Source organism: Opisthocomus hoazin, chromosome 6, assembly GCF_030867145.1.
Source record: "Opisthocomus hoazin isolate bOpiHoa1 chromosome 6, bOpiHoa1.hap1, whole genome shotgun sequence".
Taxonomy (NCBI): Eukaryota; Metazoa; Chordata; class Aves; order Opisthocomiformes; family Opisthocomidae; genus Opisthocomus; species Opisthocomus hoazin.
The window spans coordinates 76436217-76457288 of NC_134419.1; the positions used below are offsets into that span (position 1 = coordinate 76436217).

At 44.1% G+C, this 21072-nt stretch overlaps 1 protein-coding gene across 2 annotated transcripts in view; it reads left to right on the plus strand.

The window, feature by feature from the left end:
• The window catches only part of LHPP (phospholysine phosphohistidine inorganic pyrophosphate phosphatase), a 94843-nt gene that overhangs the window by 14607 nt on the left and 59164 nt on the right, over positions 1-21072 (plus strand). For both annotated transcript variants that reach the window (XM_075423895.1, XM_075423896.1), the window contains exons 3-6: positions 265-418; positions 4133-4196; positions 5375-5467; positions 14398-14489. In XM_075423895.1, the coding sequence (XP_075280010.1) occupies positions 265-418; positions 4133-4196; positions 5375-5467; positions 14398-14489 (403 nt within the window). The remainder of the gene's footprint in view (positions 1-264; positions 419-4132; positions 4197-5374; positions 5468-14397; positions 14490-21072) is intronic.

Consider the following 21072-nt stretch of genomic DNA (forward strand, 5'->3'; position numbering starts at 1 on the left):
CTGAGACAGGAGTGGCAGAAGCTAAGGCAAGGGTCAGAAATCGTTGATTTTGCTCTTTGTTGTAGGACAGCTAAATAGCAGGATCCAGTCAGGAATAGAAGGGTCTGAAGAACACTTGATTGAGACTTGCATTTTTTTTCTTTTTAATGTGTTGTGTGATGAATGAAGGGAAACACAAATCTGGGAGAAAACAGTCAGTTCCAATGGAATCTGAAATGGTAAGGGATTTGTGGATTTTTTTTTTTTTTTCCTCTCCTTCTGTAGATCTTGTCCCTGAATTCGCTGAGATTGATAAAGCAAACCCAAACTGTGTGGTTATCGGAGATGCAGCGGAAAACTTCACCTATGCAAACCTTAACGAAGCTTTCCGAGTTCTGATTGGGATGGAGAAGCCTGTTTTGATCTCCCTTGGAAGAGGGTGAGTCAAGCACTGTTTCTTCCTCAAGTCTTTACATTTTTTTTGGTTTCCCTCAGTGTCTTTGTACTTAACGGAGGCCAGATATTGGTGTGGGCATTCACACTACCAACTGTTAAGCAGTTAATCTATGTCTGTACGGGGAGGCTGATCTGCTCTGGTTTCTGTTAATGAAGGATCCTTAATGGGTAATTCAGTCACCAAACTTTGCCTCCTGTCCCGAGTCACTTGTAGTCTTCCCAGGCGTGTAAGAAAAACTGAGGTGATGACACTGAAGTAGGCCTCTGAAAGGAGGTGGTATGGGTGCTCCCCATGACCACAGTTCAGCCCTGTGCTTATGCAGGATTGCAAAGGGCGCTGGAAGTCACTGAGCTCGCCATGCTGAATCCTCCAGTTGGCTTTGAAAATACTCATCGGAAGAGTCTCTGTGTTGCTACAGCACTCAGTGGGGCGTATCTTGAATTTCAGCTGTCGGTGGTCTTTTTACTGTAGAGAGGGCAGAGTAAGCTGTTGTGTGGAAGTGTTTCATCGACTGCTAGAGGGTGAGAGATGTAGCTGCTCTGCTGAGGAGGAACTGTAGCACCCTTTAGAGAACCTGGAGATGCTCTGGTGTAAGCACGACAAATGCCAGCCTCCAACCCTTCAAAGTCGGTGTTCAAGAGTGAGCTAGACCTTGCTGAAACAATCCAAATGTTTGCAGGTGGCGGCGGGAGGGTTAAATAGCTGTAGTTTCGTAAGCTACTGGAAAAGGGCTTTTGTTGCTTTAAGAGCAAGTCTAAGAGCCTCTTAAAAACCCTATAGACATCATGGAGAGTGAAGATTTTGATGTGTGCAACATCCAAGTGAACGAGTATTGCAAGAGGCCGGTAGGGTTATAGGCGCTGCTTGTCTTTTTGTCTTTGCTCCTGCAAGGTCTCGGAGTTGAGAACTGTTGGTTTGACTGCTGCCTGTGGCCATGTGTACCTGTCTGAACTGAAAATAGATGACTTTTAATAGTGAAAGAAACCCCAAACAAACAAAAAAATCCAACAGGCCGTGCTTGGATAAAGGGCTGTTGGTGTAGATTTGTGATGCAGTTTGATCTTCCAGCATGCTGAAGTTACTAATGGTGAGGAGGATCAGGTGGTCTGAAAGTTCTCAGTTTCAGCCAACAGTCAGCCAGGTTTCTTCTTCCAGATTCGAATCCTGCTCATATTTGTAGTGAATGAGAAGTGATGCTGGATGTGGCTGATGGCCTCTGGTGTAAATGTCTCCTGGCTATTTGAATAGTACTTAAAGATGCCATCTCTGAAAGTTGGCGCTGACACCTCTGCAGCTTGATTCATGCGTATGAAAATGTCATATGTAAAGAAACACTTTCGTGCTGGTGTCTTGGCAATATATATATATGTATTCCTCTATACCTGAGGAAAAAGAAGCCAGGAGAGTTTTTGTTTGCTAATATAGAAACCCTACCAATTTATGAAAGTAGCTGCAATGCACAAACTCCAGCTGAGCTCTGTTGGAGATGGGGGTAGATGTTCCTCTGGCTGTGAGCGACGTGTGGTGGCGAAGAAGACCTAAGGGGAGAGCCAAAGGATATACTGAGAAATGGCTGGGCTGGTGTGTATGGCAAAGACCTGCAAATGTGCCTGTGCTTTTGAAGAGAAAGATCAATTGTTTTGATAGATTGAATATCGAAAGACATTTTTAATTATTCTCTGAACACTAAAGGTAAATTTTGACCTTCTGCTTTCACATGCAGGAAAATTCCAGTCAAGGAATTTGAATGTTTTCCTAAAAACAATTCAGTTAGATGTATTCTGAGATTTTAAACAAGAGATTATTAATGCCAGCCCTGAATAATGACAAATCCCAGCAGCCTTGAAGGAGTTACTCTTATCTGCTGTGCGATTTATGGCCTTAAAAAACACTATGCGTGTTTATCTTGAGGAAACTGTAGTGACAACTTTTTTCAGTGGTTCAATAGACCGTAATGGGCATTAAAACCCCTCTTAGGTTGTGGGTTATTGATCCATCCAGGTAGAACTTATCAGCGGGAAGGAGCAGTTAAATCCATTGTGTTGCCATACCTGACACTCACACGCTCGGATCCTACGAGATGGGTGAAAAATCCTTACTGTTTGTTTCTTAGTTAGAAGGATAAAGAGAAAACGTTGAGGCAACAACACAGTGGCTAATGTAAGTAAGGTAACCAAGTTTTGTGTTAACCTAATACCATCGTTCAAAACGGAATCTAGAGTGAACCTTTGAAGATTTGCAACGTAAGCAATGCAGAAAATCCTTATACCCTGTCGTGCAAATGAAAGTATGTATTTTTCAGTCATTCGTCGTTGTTGTTGTAGACAGCTCTAACACAGACCTGTGGTTATTTTTTGAAAGGTTATTTTTCATTTTAAAATACCCTTTTTTTATATTCTGAGCTCAGTGTTCATCATGAGCATGTGTTTTTTAAATTTTTTTTTTTTTAAGAATTGATTATTTAGACACTGTGAATGTGAGTTTTGCAGGAATTGCTCAATGAGTTTCCCTGGTAGGTAATTTCTTGGACCCAAAGAAAGGAGATTATAAATTGGATGAGTTGTTCACCTAACTAGAGAAACCTCGTTGATCCAGAGGGACATACACAAAAGCCAGCCACAAGCCAGCTGCATTTTTAATGTGCACAATGAGTGTAATTGGGTGGACCTTAACAAGAAGATGCCTACCTTGGACAAGTGGGTTGCTTTTGGTTGAAGTTTTAGTTCATTCCATAGAAAACAAAAGTGTCAGAGTCACTGAAGCAGAATGCCCTCCTCCTGAAAATGGAGTGATTTACATTTAGCATCTGTTTTGGGCTGAGAGTGGGAATTGGCTTTGTAATTTCTTCTGTCATGCCACTGTCAGAAAATTAAGCTGTTTACGCTAGACTATAGAAGGTTAATGGCTGTTCTGGCAAAGGTCAAGTGGTCATTTTAAAGGGAAGCTGTGCTGAATAATCGAAAATGGCAGAAAGATATGAGCGCTCATCCTATGTTTTTTTCCTGTCATACAGAAACCTGTCTTCGCTCTGACCAGAAGAGCTTGGAAGACCTGCGTTAATCTGAATTGCTATTCCAGAAAAACACTGTAAAGATACCAACTAATTTTTTGAGCTCCATGGCAATAGGAACGCTTTTAGAAGGAACAAAATTTAGCTTAGAGGGCTTTCTTAGTTCTGATAAACAGTGCCCTGGCTTTCCTCGTATGGCAGGCTGGTGACAAGCAATGACAGCCAACTGTCTGGGGTCCCATTCCAGATACACTGAAGAAGGTGCTACAGCTGCTGGCTGGTGCCAGCCCTCATCTTGTATCTGCCAAGGGGTCTCCGTTGCTGGTTAAAGGAAGAGCAATGTACCTGCTGTCCTTTGCAAGCAGCTAGTACTCTGTGCAATAAAACACAGGCCAGGTTCATCCTTGATAGAAGCTAGCTGAAAGCCCTCTGAAACAGTGGAGTTGTGTCCCAGATGCCAGATGGGCATCTGGTCTGAGATCTTTTCCCCAAGCATTGCACAGTGCTGAGCCTGTCCTTTACTTAATTCCTGGTGTTAAATTAAGGCTCCAGGGTTTCTGATGACTTGTCTTTTTGTTGCAGCCATATGGACATCTGTGTAGGTACAGAAATAATAAAATGTGGTTTCTTTGTATTTAACTGCCAACGTTTTCATTTCATTGGAACTTTATCACTTTCATTTCCAGACGCTACTATAAAGAAACTGATGGTCTGAAACTTGATGTTGGAGCATATATGAAGGCATTAGAGGTATTTTATAGCTTGCATTATGCTTGCTCGCTCTGTGCACCTTGTTAAAAGGGTAGCTGGTATAAATATGGGTCATCTTCTGTAATTACTCACCTTGGTGGAGGAAGTTTCCACAGATTGGAACTCATTTTCTGCATTCTAAAGACGGGTGGATTCATTTATTTTCTGCCTTTGTTCATTTTTTTAAAATTTTATTTAAAATGTGAGCTTTTACCATTGTGGTACCTTTATTGGAAGTGAGGCCCTTGAAAGAGTCGGAAAAGAAAAACATGCAATATTGTCTGCAAGATACCCGAGAAAAAACTAAAAGTCCGTTTTGTGTTTGGCCTAGCGTTGTTAACACAGCCCTTGCCCTTTACAATTTACAGCAAAAGACCCTGGTTCAGCAAGGTGCTTAAATGGAATCCTGTTTTTAAGCCTGATTATGTCCATGCAGAACTGGAACCCAATAGATAAGCCAACCTAAGGGTGGGAGAAGGAGATGATCATTATTTTCCTTTTTATAGGCTTGCAGAGAGATTAAGAAAAATTACGTAGTAGAAGCAGAGAATAAAGCAAAGTAGGGGAGTAGGAGTGCAGAAGATAGTGGATATAATGTATACTTGTAGCACATTCATTCATATCTATGTGAGTTTTGGGGAGATTTTTTGCACCTCGGATAAGTTCAGGCTTCTTGTTCTCTAGGAACAAGCTAGAAACACCTTTTTCAGCATAGTACCAGTATTTAGTTGCAGGTAAATAAAACTTTTCGAATCTGGCTGGTCACTTGAATCATTAAAAATATGCCAGGTCACTGAAGAAATCCTCCACGCCTTTTAAGGCCCTCCAGTACTTTTGATCATTTCATATGAAGGGGATTTGCTATTTCTTTAAGAGTGATGCTCTTACACAAATGAGCGATAGTGGAACTGAGTCTGAAGACTGCTCTCATGATGGAGAATGTGAAAGGTTCATGACTTGAGATGTTTCAGGAGGGCTTTCTCTCCTGCCAGAGAACATTAAACACTTCTGTTATCCAAATTCTCTGATACTCACCTTCACCCGCTAATCCATTTTAAGGATTATTATTTAAGGGCAAAAATCAATAATCACATACTTTTTATACAATTGACTGGTGTTATGGAGTTGAACAAATCCTTTTCTGACCAGCATTTTTTGTGTCTCTTCTCTTTCTCCAGTACGCTTGTGATGTTGAAGCTGAGGTAGTGGGAAAACCAGCAAAAATGTTTTTTGAGTCAGCCTTAGCAGAAATGGGAGTTCCGCCACAACAGGTAAGGTTTCTGATGCCATGACTACTGGCTGTGCTGTGTAGTTATGCCAACTGATGCATATTTTTTTGTTGTTTGCTGTCTTTCATGGAAAGTTACAGAAGAGGTTGAAAGGAACGTGGCAAGGACAACACAGTAAACTCTGGGTGGAAATGCACATATTTTTTTCCAGACCCAGTGTGCAGAGAAACATTTGTGTTCAGGATCTTCCTATGAATTATTTGGGGAAAAAAAAAAAAGAAAAAAATATTGGAAAAAAATGTTTCAGAGGGGAAAAACTCCCGTGTTTGCCCATTCTGTCAAATAATGCAAAGTAGACAAAAGAGGGCTGACAGCCAAGAGGGCAAATGCTGGCAAGTTGGGGATCTGTTGAATTTCTTCTGCCCTATGCATACTTGTTACCCTGCTGAAAGGCATGACATTATTTCTTCTGCTTTTTTGAAGGTTCATTTTGAGTGCCTGCTATTTTCCTTTTCATTTCTGTCTCTCTCTTCTCCGACTGTGCCATCCATACCTATATCCAGTTTAGAGTCTTCCATCCATCCCTCCATTCTCCACTGCAGTTTCTTCTTCTGCTTGTGCTGTTATGTTGTGCTTTCTTATCCACCTTCCTCCCAAACCATATAGTTCAAAAAACCATGCACTTCTGTTGTGAAATTCCTTTATTTGGAGGCTAAAGAAAGCAGCGTGAAATAATAAATGTTAGTTTTCCCAAGGAATTATGGAAGATCTTGTGCTTCACAAGGTGAGAGGTTCCCCAATGCCTGGCAATCCGCTTCGTGACTGGAGGCTGCAGTCTGGTGGAACTGCAGCCAGAATGTTATTTATTTCCTTTGGTGTCACGTTGACTACATTTTTTTTAGTAAAAAGGAAAGGCAGAAATAAAATATTTTCTAATTTAGATGAGCAGGAAGCAGGAAGCACTGACTGACCCCAATACTCCTCCTGTGCTACTGGATTCATCACGCTTTCCAGAAACACTGGAAGTGTGATGCTCCCCGCTTACTTAGTATAACCCATTTTTTCCCTTCTCTGTCGTTGTGCCCAGATCCTTCTTATTGATTTGTTGTTATGTCACACAGGACATAAGGATGAGTATGAGATGACTCACAGACAGCAGTGAATTACAGCGTAATAATTCCATCGGAGGTTTTGGTGACATTATAAACAACAGGAGCGACGTTTGGGTGGCTTGTAGGTCCCTAGAGCCTGGAGATGAAATTATGGCCCTGTAATTCAGTACGTGCTTGGATTTTACTTTATTATAGAGTGGGGAGATGGAAAAGACCTGGTAGGCTATCTAATCCATCTCCTTCCCTGCGCAGGAGTGTTCCCTGCTTCACGTTTATTAATGTCTTGTCCAGAGTAGTTTTCAGTGAGCTGAACAACTGGGCTTCTGGAAGTACCCCAGGGGCAGTGTCCACAGCCACGTAGGTCTCGTGGACAGGCCGCTTTTTCTGAGATTCATCAGGATGCTTCCCTTTTAAACTGCATCTCCTTATTTCTAGTTTTAGTCCAGGTAACAAAATAACTGCTTGCCTTCCTGAGTATTTTCTTACTCCAATTACCTGCAGATTTGTTATCGTTACAGTAGTTGTCTCTTACTAACACTGTTTAGCTCTCAGCAGTTTCCCTTGTGATTCAGTCCCTCTGCACCCAGACCCACTGCGGTGGTGTTTTCTGTACTGCCTGCAGTTTGTCGGTGTCTTCCCAGTAACAAGATAGCTCAGCCTGCACATAATATCCCAGGTACAGTCACTGCAATTGTTCAATCCATTCGTCCAACCAACAAACCCAAAAGTCAATTTGAGACACAGAATGGCATTGAAAGAAAAGTAGCTGGAAAAGAGAACAAAGAGAAAGAAACAACCCAGAGCTCAGCCCTTTGTCTAAATTAGATACAGGAAGGTTTGTGTTTCCTTTCCCCTTGTATCAGAAATACAGGAGTGGGAGGGGAGAGGGTTTTTTTCATGTTTTTTACCCTTGTGGCCCTGCATAGTGGCACTGCTTGCCCGTTTCCACAGGCAGGTGGTGCGGGTGTCCTCAGACGCTGTTTTGTCCAGCTCGCAGTATGCTGAGACCCTGTCAGCCTCTGGCACTAGGGGCAGGTATCCTTACAGGGAAGCGACAGGACAGCAGAACTCCTGTCTCAAAAACTTTGCTTCAGGGAACAAAGCTTGATACAATGCATCACCAAGCTGGCAAAAACGGTCCTGTAGGATGAGCCTCAGCAAGTGGTTCCTGTAGCAGAGACTACTATTTTTTCATTCTCTGCTATTTGCCAAACATTCATAGTGCTACTAGTGTCTAACTTTATTTTCAAAATACACAGATTTTTCTCATGTATAGCTTCTAGTGTTAAATGCTATTGATTTCTTGTAGTCATATGTCTATAGGTGTAATTTTTTGTATTCAGAGAGATTTGAGATGAAGGGAGTATGTGCCTAACCAAGGAGGAGCGCAGCAGGCACCACTGCATAATAGCACCAGTCGCTCCACTTTGACTATGGAAATAATAGTCCATGCTGCTGGAGTTAAAACCTGGGTTGTGATGCACATGTGTAGGAGGAACAAATCACAGCAGAGCAAACTACCTTAATTCTGACATATTTTCCTAACTTTTGTGTGCTTGAACCTTGCAACTTTAATGTTCTTTTGCGAAGGAGTTGTAAGTTGTTTTAGCTTGCCATATGTAATAGTAAAAACTCAGTATATGCAGTTCAATGACTTCCTCAGTAACTCAGTGTATTGCGTTTTAATCTGTCTCCTGAATGAGCTATACTTCTCTGCATTTGTAATGACGTGACAAGGACTGGTTTTACTTGCCTTTATTTTTTTAAAATGCTTGCCAATAATTTAGTCCACCTGTGGAATGCGTTTAATCCATACCATCATTAAACCATTTTAGATGAGCTGTGCTTTTGAAAACATATTACAATTTTCTTTTGCCTGATTTTTAATGAAAAATACCTTTTTAATAAAGCTGTCTGGTCACAGTAATTCTAGACAGTGGCAAATCTTAAATTTCTCGAGCTGCTTTAATCAATAAAGTTATCACCAGTCATTTCCCTTGATAACTGCTTCTTACTGCGACCCTGACTTTGCCTTCTGCTGCCGAGATGTTTTCAACCTGCACTTAGAATAGGAGGAACTCCCCAAAGTCCAATTTTCATTTTAACCTTTCCTCAGTGGCCTAGAAATAACAGATTGCCGGTATTGCTTTAATAGATTGGAAATTTAAACCTCTTAGAGGTAACCAGACCTATCTTATGATTCAGTAATATGACAAAGAATAACACATCTTAAAGGTTACTGAAATGCCTAATTCATATGTTTTAAGGCAGCTGTAACAGTGGGTGATTTTTACAGCTTTACAATAAAACCTAAATAATGTTAAGGTTCCAGTAGTTTCATATAATCATAAAAAGTTCTCTCTGTAGCAAATTGTCCTGCTTTAATGGGAGTTATGGCAGGTCACACCGGAGTGCATAAACTACTGGTAGTTAACCAATTCCCATTTCTGCCACCTGCAAGTCTCAGGTGGGAGTTAGTGGTGCGTGAGAGCAGAGGGAGGTCACCCAGAGAGGGGCACGGAGGACCTGCCGCTGTGCCGGCGTCCCCTCGCGCACCCGCTGCAGCAGGAAAGATTTTTCATCTTGGAAAGAAGAGTGAGGCGCCCGAGTGAAGTTTCAAGCTTTGAGCCCTGCTGAAAGCTTATGGAAACCTGGCTGGCCCTCCCCCCTTTGGAAATCTGCCCTGGGGGCTGAGTGTATTTCTTGGTGTTACCTGGCTTGTTGTGCAGTTTCTCCTAGGTCAGAGGCCACATGTGATGATGCCCTTTGCGTGTTTGATGTTTGCACAGCTAGTGGTTCCAAGATAGAATTAACAGTGATATGGGATCCCAGAGCCTCAAAGATTACCGGTTGGGCCGAGGAGAATAGAGGGAAAAGTAAATTCATTGCATTGCTTGTGTAGAGGGGTTAATATATTAATCAAGATTTTGTGTATAAGCTTTGTTTTCTTATGTCCCTGACACATTTAGCTAGAGTAAGGTTATTAAGCTTACAGCAAAAATCTGTTTAGGCATGAATATGTTTGGCTGTGTCCAGCTCTGGAGCCCCCAGCACAAGAAGGACGTGGAGCTGTTAGCGCAGGTCCAGAGGAGGCCACAAAGATGATCCGAGGGCTGGAGCACCTCTCCTGTGAGGAAGGGCTGAGAGAGCTGGGGCTGTTCAGCCTGGAGAAGAGAGGGCTGTGGGCAGACCTTACAGCAGCCTGCCAGTACCTGAAGGGGCTACACGAAAGATGGGGAAAACGTCCTGTCACAACAAGCCCTGCAGAAAACAAGGGGTAATGACTTTAAGCTAAGGCAGAGCTGGGTTAGACTGGATATAAGGAAGCAGTTTTTTACGATGAGGGTGGTGAAACCCTGGCCCACGTTGTCCAGGGAGGTGGTCGATGCCCCATCCCTGGGAACATTCCAGGCCAGGTTGGACGGGGCTCTGAGCAACCTGATCCAGTTGAAGATGGCCCTGCTCACTGCAGGGGGGTTGGGCTGGATGGCCTCTAAAGGTCCCTTCCAACCCAAAGCATTCTGTCATTCTATGACTGTAGAGCGTTCACTGGGTTAAATACTCTGTTGAAGTTTGCACACTTCCTTCTGTGCTTCTCTTCATTTGCATCCTCCCTCCGTAGACTTCAGCTTCCAAAGTACCATAGGAGCTCGTCTTAGTAAACACTGCGTTGCCACACGAGCGTGGCTGGGTAATACAGAATATTGTTGTCTTTCTGCCTCATTCATTTTCTTAATCCGTAGTTCCTTTTCTGATCAAACGTTTTTTGTGATTTCAGTGAATCCTAAAACTCTGTTTGCAGACAAGAAATACCTAAGGTTCCCATTCACCACCCCACCACCGCGTCTGAAGGCTTATTGGTGTTGGCTACTTCTGTGGGTAAGAGGAGTCAGTCACCACCTCCGTTCAGGGTCTGTGGCCCAGATGCCACCGGTCAGATTGCTGTCTGTGATGGTGATCCCTGTGCCACAGATGTTTGTCCAGTGGGGGTTTTATTGTGCCTTCCCACCCCCAGATTCCTGGAGGTTATGTTCATCTCACCAGTCTGAGTTGAGTGTGATGGGGGCTCTTCGTGAGCTGTAGCTGCACTCAGCTTCGGCACACGTGTGCTTTTTTTACTGTGTGTGTACAACCACACGCACCATCTCTCACCAGCCGTCTGGTTTAGGAAAACAGAAATTGCACCCATCTTAATTCTTTGACAGTTTGTCTTGAAACCAGAGAGACCATCTCATGGCATTTTTGCTCTTCTCTTTAGTAAATTTTTAGCCAATCTAAAAAAAACCAACTTCCGCAGAATAAGTGAACAGATTAATGGTGTGATCCCTGTGTAAAATATGAACGCGAACGGGGATCTTTTAATTCTTGCTTGCAGTGGATATGTGACCTTTCAGTTTTATATCTTTCTCTCTCTGCTTACCATATTGCAGTCAGAGAGGAAGTTAAACCCAGGTTTGACAGGTAGAGTTTTTTTATTTCCCTTGACAGTGCACCTTTTGACCTCTATCTTCTTGCCAATGATTTTTTAAATCCTAAATGATTTGGGAATAATTGCTCCTCCTTTAGTGATTATTGCCCTTCACCGATAGTAAATCTGTGAAATCCCCGGGGGCTGGAGTACATTTTTGTATGCGTATGCCACAAGCTGGCCTGGACAGGCATCGCTGCTCATCTGCAGCCGCACTTGCAGAACTGCCAGGCGTCTTGCAGGAAAACTTGCCTGGACGGCGTAAAATACAGCCCTGGCAAGAAAGCGAGGGCTTGGTGGGCTGCCCCGCTCTGCCCTTTCCCATTTTCAGAGGAAATTCATTTTTAGGGTTTTGAGAACCCAGAACTGAAATTGTCTTTACTTCGGAAATCTCATCCTGAACGTCTGGGTTCAGGCTGAGCAAGGGTCTGCGGGTGGTGGAAGGCAGGTCCCCTCCTGGGATCCCCCCTGCAGCCATTTCCTGTCCCCCTCGGGGAGGTGTTGGAAGGAATTTTATAAGAAGAGAGGGTTATAAGCTGTTAAAACCAGTGGCTGAGAATGATGAAATATCTCAAAGCAGCTTGGGGGGAAATCGGTAATGGTGCAGTGTTGCCAGGTTCTTTGCAGGTCTTCATGCAACAGTGGGATTATTCTGTTTTCCTCATCTGTTTGTAAATGCTGTATTTATTAATTACTTAAAATTAACCCATCATTTTCTCCCCATTTCATGGTGGATTGCCTGTTTGGAGGAGTGGTGAGGAAAGGTGAACTATCTGCAGGGGAAGCCGTCCTATTGGGAACACGCGAGTTTCCGTGAGCGGAGTGGATAAGGCAAATGGTCCAGTAATGAAAGGGTGAAAAAGACCGAGCCCTCCATCGTCTGGTGGCTCCGAAGCGGTTTGCGAGCAGAGGGCTGGAAAGGCCGAGCTCCCTCTCCCAAAGCCTGCTGCTGCTCCTTCCCCATGGGCATGTTCCCCCCCAGCTCTGACACCTTTTGCCACAAGTCCTTATGTCTCTCTGCTCCTTAAAGGAGCTCTCAAAGCCTGGCCACAGCGGTGACTCTTCTAGGCAGAATGTAGCAAGGGTGGGCATATATAAACTGTTTCCAAATAAACTATTTTGGCGTGGTACCAGGCACATGAGCCTTGACTTGAGAGGGCATCCTACTACGCGCCATCACCCGAGGGATGGTGATCATCCCTCGTGTGAACAGTATGAAAGGAACACGGGAGATGCGCTGGGCTGGTAACTGCTTTATATAATCTTGCGCACCGCAGCTGATGCATTACTCAAAAGAGGATTTAGTTTTTATCAGCTGAAGCTGCTCCAGATACACTTGTTCATAGCTCAGTTTGGTTCTGAGTGCTCTCAGAAAATCTTCTGTTCAGCTGGGGCTTTAGGTATATCCTGAGATTTCCTTTATGTGCTATGTAAGAAGTGGGAGGAGATTCTCTTGTAATTAGGTGATTAATAAACGTAACTCTGGAGCTTTAGTATTTTTAGACTTCTTCAATATGTATGATTTAGTCCTCCCCAGCAGGCTGCTTACGGAGTGGGAGCTGACGAGTGGGTGACGCAGAAGATGAACTGGCTCTTGTGTGGTTGCATGCTCTGTAAAAGAGAGGTGCTGCCATGTCAAGGCAGAGGAAGAAGAGGGTTTGGTATTAGGCAGCACTCGTAACTGGAATGGCGCCTGCAAGACAGACTTTCTGTGTTTTTATGTCCTTAAAGCTGCAGCCAGCTGTACGAAACCACTCAGCATTCCCTTTAGATTGCTGTTTCTGGAGAAGCCAATTCCTGCTTCTGCCGCGTGCGCCTCATTCCCGTGACCTCTCTGACGAGGGCCGATTTATCAGTTCTCTGCAGACGGAGAAAGCGGGGTTGGCTCTCTGTGCGTGCCCAGCGCGGTCCCCTCGGTGCTGCTCCGGTAAGCCAGCCGCCACCGAAGGCAGTCCCGCTCCCCGTGCAGAACTGCCTTTTAACCTCCCACAGCCCTGCGTGGGACAAGGACCCGTTGCAAGAGACCTTAGGAAAAGCTCAAACCGCACAGAATACAACGGCAGTTTCTTTAGTGAGAAAAGAAACGCTTTGCATGGTGACTGCAGGTATCTGACGTGCAGGTATGAAAATAATCAAAAGTACGTGGAAGGAGTGGCAATTCGGGCAGGAATTTCTAGAGAGTAGTGAGGTGCCGTCGTTGTGAAAGCCTGGCAGTTACGTCCATGCAGCAGGAGGCTGATTCAACAAGATGAGGAACAAGTGGTTAAAGATGCGACCAGTTAATGTATTTTAGATAAAATTCAACTTTGATACAGAAGGTGCAAAATCATGCTTTAAAATTGGATAGATAAACTAGGTTATGTATTTTCAGAGCTGGTGTGTTTCCCCAGGTTTAGGTGCTGCCTCTGTTTTTTTCAGAGTAATCCAGAATGCTTTGGGAAGGTTGAAAGCTGTTTTTTTTTCCTTTGCTTATTAATTTAAGATTACTATTTCTTGTGTGTATGCTGGGTTTTGTTAAAACTATAAAATGAACCCGCTCAACCGTCTTTAAATTTGAGGAACAAAATAAATGTAATAATTTTTAATGCAGGATGATAATAAGCACTTGAAATTCTGTAGGTGTGGTTGTCAATGAATAAGACCCCTTGCTTGGTACGCTTCAATTTAAGAAAGATCTTTAAGTTTGGAAGGCGTCACGCATGCTGCATGTTTTCATCAGACACTCAGACGATTCTTAGCAGAACTAGAAGGTCTCTTCCCAGTTACATATTTTGGTAATCTGCTCAGTTGAGTTTATTAGTATTTGCATAGGCTTAAGATGACCCTAACGCAAACCGTGCGAGGCCTGTACCTGTCGTGTCACATTGTGCAGAGCCAAATAAATTTGTTTTTACAGTGATTTCCCAAATTTCTGTATCAACCTGAGAATAGGTTGGGATCAAGCGCTGCGAAGTTGCACATCTCGGTGATCACAAGCTTAAGCTTTTGACAAGCTTTTAGAATACCAGTTTTAAGGAGATTTTTTGAAAAGTTAGCTTAGTTTGAACTGGATGGAGCATAACATAAATGGATCGTTAGGAACAGAATAGGCCTAACTTCAAAAATTCAACATTTTCTTCGAAGTGTGTGCCAGATCACTTTGATTTTTGTGATTGATTACAAATTGTACAGATGCATAGTGCACTAGCACGCTGCCTGAGGAGCGATAGCATGAGTTATGTTCAAGGTAGGATGACTTCTGTTCAATACGATGACAATATTATCTTGTTTAATTTGTCTGATGGCAGTATTAAACATCAAATCAAGCTGTTTGTTATGTCAAAGGAGCGTGACGTATGGCAGAAGTAGAATTCACTTGACGCCAGTGTTTCTGTATTTCATTGCTTTGACAGGCCATCATGATTGGAGATGATATTGTGAATGATGTAGGAGGTGCCCAGCGGTGCGGGATGAGAGCTCTGCAAGTGCGGACGGGGAAGTACAGGTCAGTGCTCCGCGGGTGCTGTCGTGGGAAGGGGGGAAGTAACCGTAGATAAGGATTTTTGTATTTACCTCTCTGCCAAACAACACTGCGCTCAGATTTCCTTACAACACATGAAGCTCTGAAAGAAAAGGAGTTACAGCTCAGAACCTGGTTACGCGTTCAAAGCGAATGCACAAGGCCAGACTTTTTTCCATGCCTTTTCAGATCCTTTCCTGTTGGTGGCACAAATTTGCCATCAACGTACACTTGCATTTGTTGTGTGAACAGACACCTTGTGCAGCAGTTGGGCTTGGGTGGGTGATGACATTTTCATTTGAAAATGCATTTTGGAAAACACTGCGTGTATGAAAGTGGCAGGAGGGGGAAGACACGCTGTCTTTGATCTTTTAAAGAAATATTTTCAGTTAAATTACTGCTGTAATTTTTTCATCACAATGCATGGAACTGGTGTGTTTCTTCAGTTTTGCTTTTTTTTTTTTCCTGCTGTGTGAAGGTGTCCACACCCGATATAAGATGTGTCTGAAACTTCTACCAGGGTTAAGTTTCTAGAATTAGACTGTCAACTTGGTGATCTCTGCGGGTCATATCTCACAGCTTTATGAAGGACTCCATATGTCTGCTATTTCCTCCAGACATGTATTCAGCACTGAGATGTCTGGAATGCGAGAGCTGTTTCGCCAGTTCCCGTTTTACCAGGGTGCAGACTTCTGCAGACTCACTCATCTCTTTCAGATGACCCTTCAAACCTTTCTTCATGCCGGTGTCACCGTGATCCTGTGCTTGCATTGACCCAAGAGCTACTTCCCTGCAGCTGCTGATAGGAGACCTGAGTGCAGTTACAAAAAGGGCACAGTCCAGGGTTGACTAGTGGGAAATGAAGCCAGCACCTGATGCTCAGGCCACGTTAGGTTTGAGGTCAGCTCAAGGTGACTCTCCAAGTGCAGTGCAGACATTGGTGTCTACATGAATGTTTGGATTCCTTAACATTCAAAATCTCCTCTTAACCATCACCGTGCCTCTTTGTCGTAGGCATGGTTCAGCAACACCATCTGTCATTTGATAGAATATATATTTTTGCAGTTTTTCTTCATTTTAAGTACTGAGACTGTAAAAGAAGGATGCTCTTTTTGAGAGGGATGCAGCAAGTGAGAGTGGTGCTTGCCATGGACTATCGGAAAAGTTATTTTGTTAGTTTTCAAGTCAATCTGTTTCTCAATTTTCCTTTGAGTTTGTGTAAGGTGATAAAATAATACCCAATGCCTTAATTCTAATGGACCAGTAAGTGGTGATTTCTGAGAAAAATGAGACAGATACGAGTGTATTGTATTTTGTATATTTTTTCATCTTTAAGATAGTACATCTCAGAATCAGTTACCTATATGAATAAAGCTCAAAAAATCCCAAAGATTAAAAAAGTAAGTATATAGTTTGTGCTGTTGGGATTATTTGTGTGTAATCTGTGTAATCCCATTAATTTAACTAAGGTATCTCTGCCCACAGAGGTAACTTAGACCTTTGCTACTGAGCAGATACCTGCGGTGACGTACTTTGCCCATGATAAAATATGGCACAGGCGATGCTGCATCCAGACTGTTCAGGCAGCTGACATAAACTGTGTATACACACACACACACACAGAGATGTGCGTAATCATATGCTGGAAAAACATTTTCCCATGTCAAGTTTGAGTCACCATTTCACAGCTGAAAGGGAGTCATCAGCTGTTCTAGATGGGGGAAAAAAGATTGTTTTCTACTGTTACGCTTCCTGTTTCAGCATGTGGTTGCTGTTCTCTGGAATTATGGCAGTGAAATACGGATGAGTGTCTCTCTAAACTGAGCGTGTGGTGCCAGTCCTGTTGTTAGCTGTTGTGAGCAAAATGAAATAGCTCTTGTTTTCCATGAGAGGTCAGAGATGTGTATATATATATATATATATTTTAAAGAATGACTGATGTAGTATAGGTGGAAAATCAAAATACACAGTGACTATTGAGAGAGACAGAAAAAAACAAGTGGGCTCAGGGGCAAAAGAAGTGAAAACTAACAGCAAATGTAATTATTTCAATTATTTCACGGCTGGTTTGAGGGCTGATATACATAAGATTATGCATAGGTCCTCTGTTCACTTGTGTGGTGGTTGTTGACACGGAGCTGTGTGCTGCACCCAAGTACCTCTGGATGGCACCATTAGTACGTTCACATCAGGATCAGCCACAGCTTCGGGACCTCCTCGGAAAGCTGAGGCTGTTGCTGCAAAACGAGAGTAGAGCACAAAGGCGTCAGGATTTTGCTGTAGGCGCTGAGCGTTGGTGCGGTGGGATTTCCACGGGTTTAGTTGACGAGAGTCTTGCAGCTCGGGACATGGGTGATCACCCCAGTTGAGTTTTCTTTGTGTTTCTACAACCATGAGTAGATTTTTCCATTTCCACCACTGCAATGGTGCCTCGCTTCAGCAAAATGGATGCGGAGCTGATTCGAGAATAAGATGAAAAACAACAGAGGAGCTATCCTGAGGAATTGCTGCAGGTGCTTGTCACAGCATACTGCTGGATGTGTGGAAATGATGTTATTTGCACAAGTTATCCCAGCGAAGGCATTGTGCGTGTTATTCTGTAGGTCTGAGGAGCTCTGTTGTGCCCCTCCGGTCTCACCTAAATTCTGTCCCTGACTGGCAGACGTTGTCACCTCCAGTGCACCAGCATGTGTCGGGGGAGCTCTCCTGCTTTCGGGGGTCAGGGCTGTTTACCTGAACGTCTCTGAGGTCTGCTGCCCACCCAGCACCACCAAGGGCTACGCATCGTAGCATAAAAGACAACACAAGTCAAGGTTTATTGTACTGTTTATTGTATTTCAAAGGGGCTTTGGGCCTGGAGTTCCTAAACTCATTCCATGTGTTCACTGATGCAATATTTGAATCAACAATTAATTTGGATGCACCATTGTTTTCTTAGTTTTGTGTGCACACAGTGCACGTGATAGTTTGTTACATATGGGCTGAGGAGGCTTCTTAATTAGGGGATAGTTGATGTGCAGATCTTGTAGTTTAATCAGAATGATCGCAGGCTGCAGAGCAACTGGGTGCATCTTACTTGCTTTAATAAGCTAGAAGGAAAAGTCCCCTTTGGCCCTGAAAGCCTTTTTTGGAAAGAATCAGTTGATCTGAGGCGGAGGTTTCAGCAGCAGGTAGGGGTGGACAGGTGTTCCATGGGGCTGGCAGTCAGGTGCTGGAAGCTGGATCCCTTCCCTGTGGTGGTGGGTGTGATGGTGGGGATGGGCGCCAGCTCCCCGCCGAGCTGGGCAACGGCCTCTGAATGCAGGCGAGCCGAGGCCCGGAGGAGAGGCCGAAGGGCTGCCTCCTCCCAGGGCTCTCACCCTCCTGGGCTCTGCAAGGTCTTCTTCAGTGTTGGCTACTCCCAGGGTGAGAGTCAAAGTGTGGGTTAAGCTGCTGCAAAAACGTTTGGTTTGACACCACCTTGCATGAAGGCCCGGAAAATTAGCTCCTTTGTCTGGCTTCTTTTGGGTCTTTAAAGTTTAATAAAATTTATGCAGCTGATTTCAATTAATACGACAAGCTTTGCGCGTTCCTCACTCCTGCATTTATACTGATTTTCTCCTCTAAAGCACTTCATTCTCAAGCAGGACTTAAGTGTTGAGCTCTCTCTCAGTAGCCAAACCAGGCACGGCATGGATTAGTCCGTGAAATGTAATAATTCCTAGCTGCAGCATGGAATACAATTTCTGTTGGCACAAGTCAGGGCAGTAATGGAAAGGCGTAGGGACAAGGTGGTGGCTGGAGTTGATCTCAGCCAGCATGGTTCTCCAGCATGGGGTGAGTAGTTCAGCTTGCCGAATATACAGGCTACGAGGATGATGAGGGGACTGGAGAATCTGTCCTGTGGGGAAAGGCTGAGGGAGCTGGGCTTGTTCAGCCTGGAGAAGAGAAGGCTGAGAGGGGAACCCAATAAATGCCTATAAATATCTGCAGGGTGGGGGTCAGGAGGATGGGGCCAGACTCTTTTCAGTGGTGCCCAGTGACAGGACAAGGGGCAACGGGCACAAACTGAAGCAGAGGAAGTTCCCTCTGAACATGAGGAAGAACTTCTTCCCTCTGAGGGTGATGGAGCCCTGGCCCAGGCTGCCCAGGGAGGCTGTGGAGTCTCCTTCTCTGGAGATATTCAAACCCCACCTGGACAAGGTCCTGTGCAGCCTGCTCTGGGTGACCCTGCTTGGGCAGGGGGTTGGACTGGGTGACCCACAGAGGTCCCTTCCAACCCCGACCATGCTGGGATTCTGTGATATAGCCTTTCTTTGGTGTAAAATCCAAATGCAGAGGGCCAGTCTGGTCTGCAGGTGTGTCTACTCTCAGTTGGTCCGTTCTACAGAATGGATCAGGTCATTGCTGCAGACTCTTGTGTGCCAAGAGAAGAAGCTGGTGTTCGGTTTTTCAGCGTTGGGAAATGTGATGCTAGTGATGAAGTTTCTCCACGCGCCTCTGTGGAAGCCCTTCATAGCCAACTCCTTTCCCATCTAGGGAAGAACATGTACTTGGCTTCCTGCACAGGGTAGGTACTAATTCCACTTGCAGCTAATTGGCCTTGACATCAAACCAATGATTTCCACAATAACTATTGATTCTGCAATGCTGCATAATATCCTCATTCCTCTTTGTAGTGTGCAAGTTAGAGAAAAATTACTTTGAGGCTTTTCTGCAAAATTGTAAACAGCGTATAGATGTTGTGTGCTGAATTGCAGGTGGTTCTTGGCAGGGCAGAAGCATTACCTACCCTTTTCTCCTTGTTGTTATCTACAGGTCTTGATGTGTAAGTAAAGAACTTCCCATCGCTGGCGAGCGGCAGTAGCCAGAAATACTCCTGGCTGTGGTACCCACTGCCCCGCTCGCCTGCGGGCTCCGAAGTGGTTTCAGAGTCTGGCGGTACGGGTTCAGCCCCTCTCAGTGCCCACGCGAGGTTTGCTTTGGTGAGGGATTTATCTCACGGCCATGGCTGGCACTGAGCTCCCTGAGCTCCCTCATTACAGACGTGAAGGCTAGCCCAGGGACGGAGGATAAAAAGATGGAGGCCCATGAGAGCTGCCGACTCTCTCCAGCTCTGCCGCTGTTCTCCAGGAGAACTGAGTCAGGTTACTTCATGTTGCCGTCGTTCTGTTTCCCCACTTTATAATTATCCTTTGAGAGTAATTATCCTGACTTTGTTAATAAAGTAGCTTGTGATCTGTTCCTCTTATTTGATTGAAGGAAACAGATTTATAGGAAATTGGCGTGCCAGGAGAAAAACCCAGGAGTGATCAAGACAGAAGTTGTGACAGAGGAAAGGTCTTCTAGGTTGCCGTCATCAACTGATTAAGGACTGAGCAAAACAGGGTGGGTCTTTATAACCACCTCCTAGATGAAGTAATTAAATTATTCTAAAAAATAGATTTTCCACCCATAGATCAATTCCCACCTGTCACTGTAATAGTAGATGAAGGCTTGTGACACCTTTTGCGAAGAAGTAGTCACATCCTACTGCTCTGCCGAGAAGCAGCATCCCTCCACCCTCGCTTTCCTGCTCGCTGCGCTGCTAACCACAGCCAAGATGAACGGTTTTATTAGTTTGTTCGCATCTCACCGGTCTTGGTGGAGCATACCAGAAGTGCGTGATGAGAACGAACAGGCAGGGGCACTCCCTTCGTGCTGAAACAGAACCAGAGGCATTTTGACGGCCTCACAGTCCTGGTAATTAAGCCTGTTTCAAGTATGAAATGGAAAGACTGCCAACCCATATTTACACTGTAAGACGTTGTGTTATAATTCATGTTAGTTAATGTCTTAAGCAATGTTTGTTAAACCCTGGTGTCAGCAAGGCGGTTTTCATTTGAACACGATAGCTGATTGCCGTCAGTCCTAAGGCATAGTCTCATTCACCACTCATGGCACATTCAAATCACGGTTTGCTCTGTCCACATGAGGAGCTTCACGTGTGTTTATCAATTTTATTGACCACAGTTTGGTTACTGCAGTCTTTGAATCAGCTTTGCAGAGGAAGCTCAGAGTAAATACTGCAGTGCCGTAGCTTACGTGTACTCATTGGACAACAGCCTTCAATTTTCCCAGTACATTCAAATGTCCAGACACTGAAATTGCACTTTTAGTGTCTGGTGCTTTAGGAAAAAGCGGCCTATGAGAAGATTTAAGTTCTTGCTGACGTAGTACCCGGTTGTTATCCAGCCATCCACTTTTCAGCGTAGGGTATAGCCAATGGCAATACAAAATAACGCGTTGCATTGGAAGTACGTTATAGTTGAACTACAAGTGGTGAACTTGTGAATAGAATATTTTATGCTCTGACTCTAAAGAATCATCTTTTGTGTGTCTTGAATATTTCTGCTTCCTTAACTGAACATAGCCAAGTGTTGACTTTCCAGTAAAGTTACTGTTTTATATTAGGAAGACCAGTTGGACTGGATGATTGTTGTAGGTGTAAATCTTCAGTCTAAAAGAAAAATGGGAGTTTGGGGTTTGTTTGGTATTGGCAGGTTAATTTATTTGTTGGTACCACAATGAACCTCGAGGAAGGAGAGAG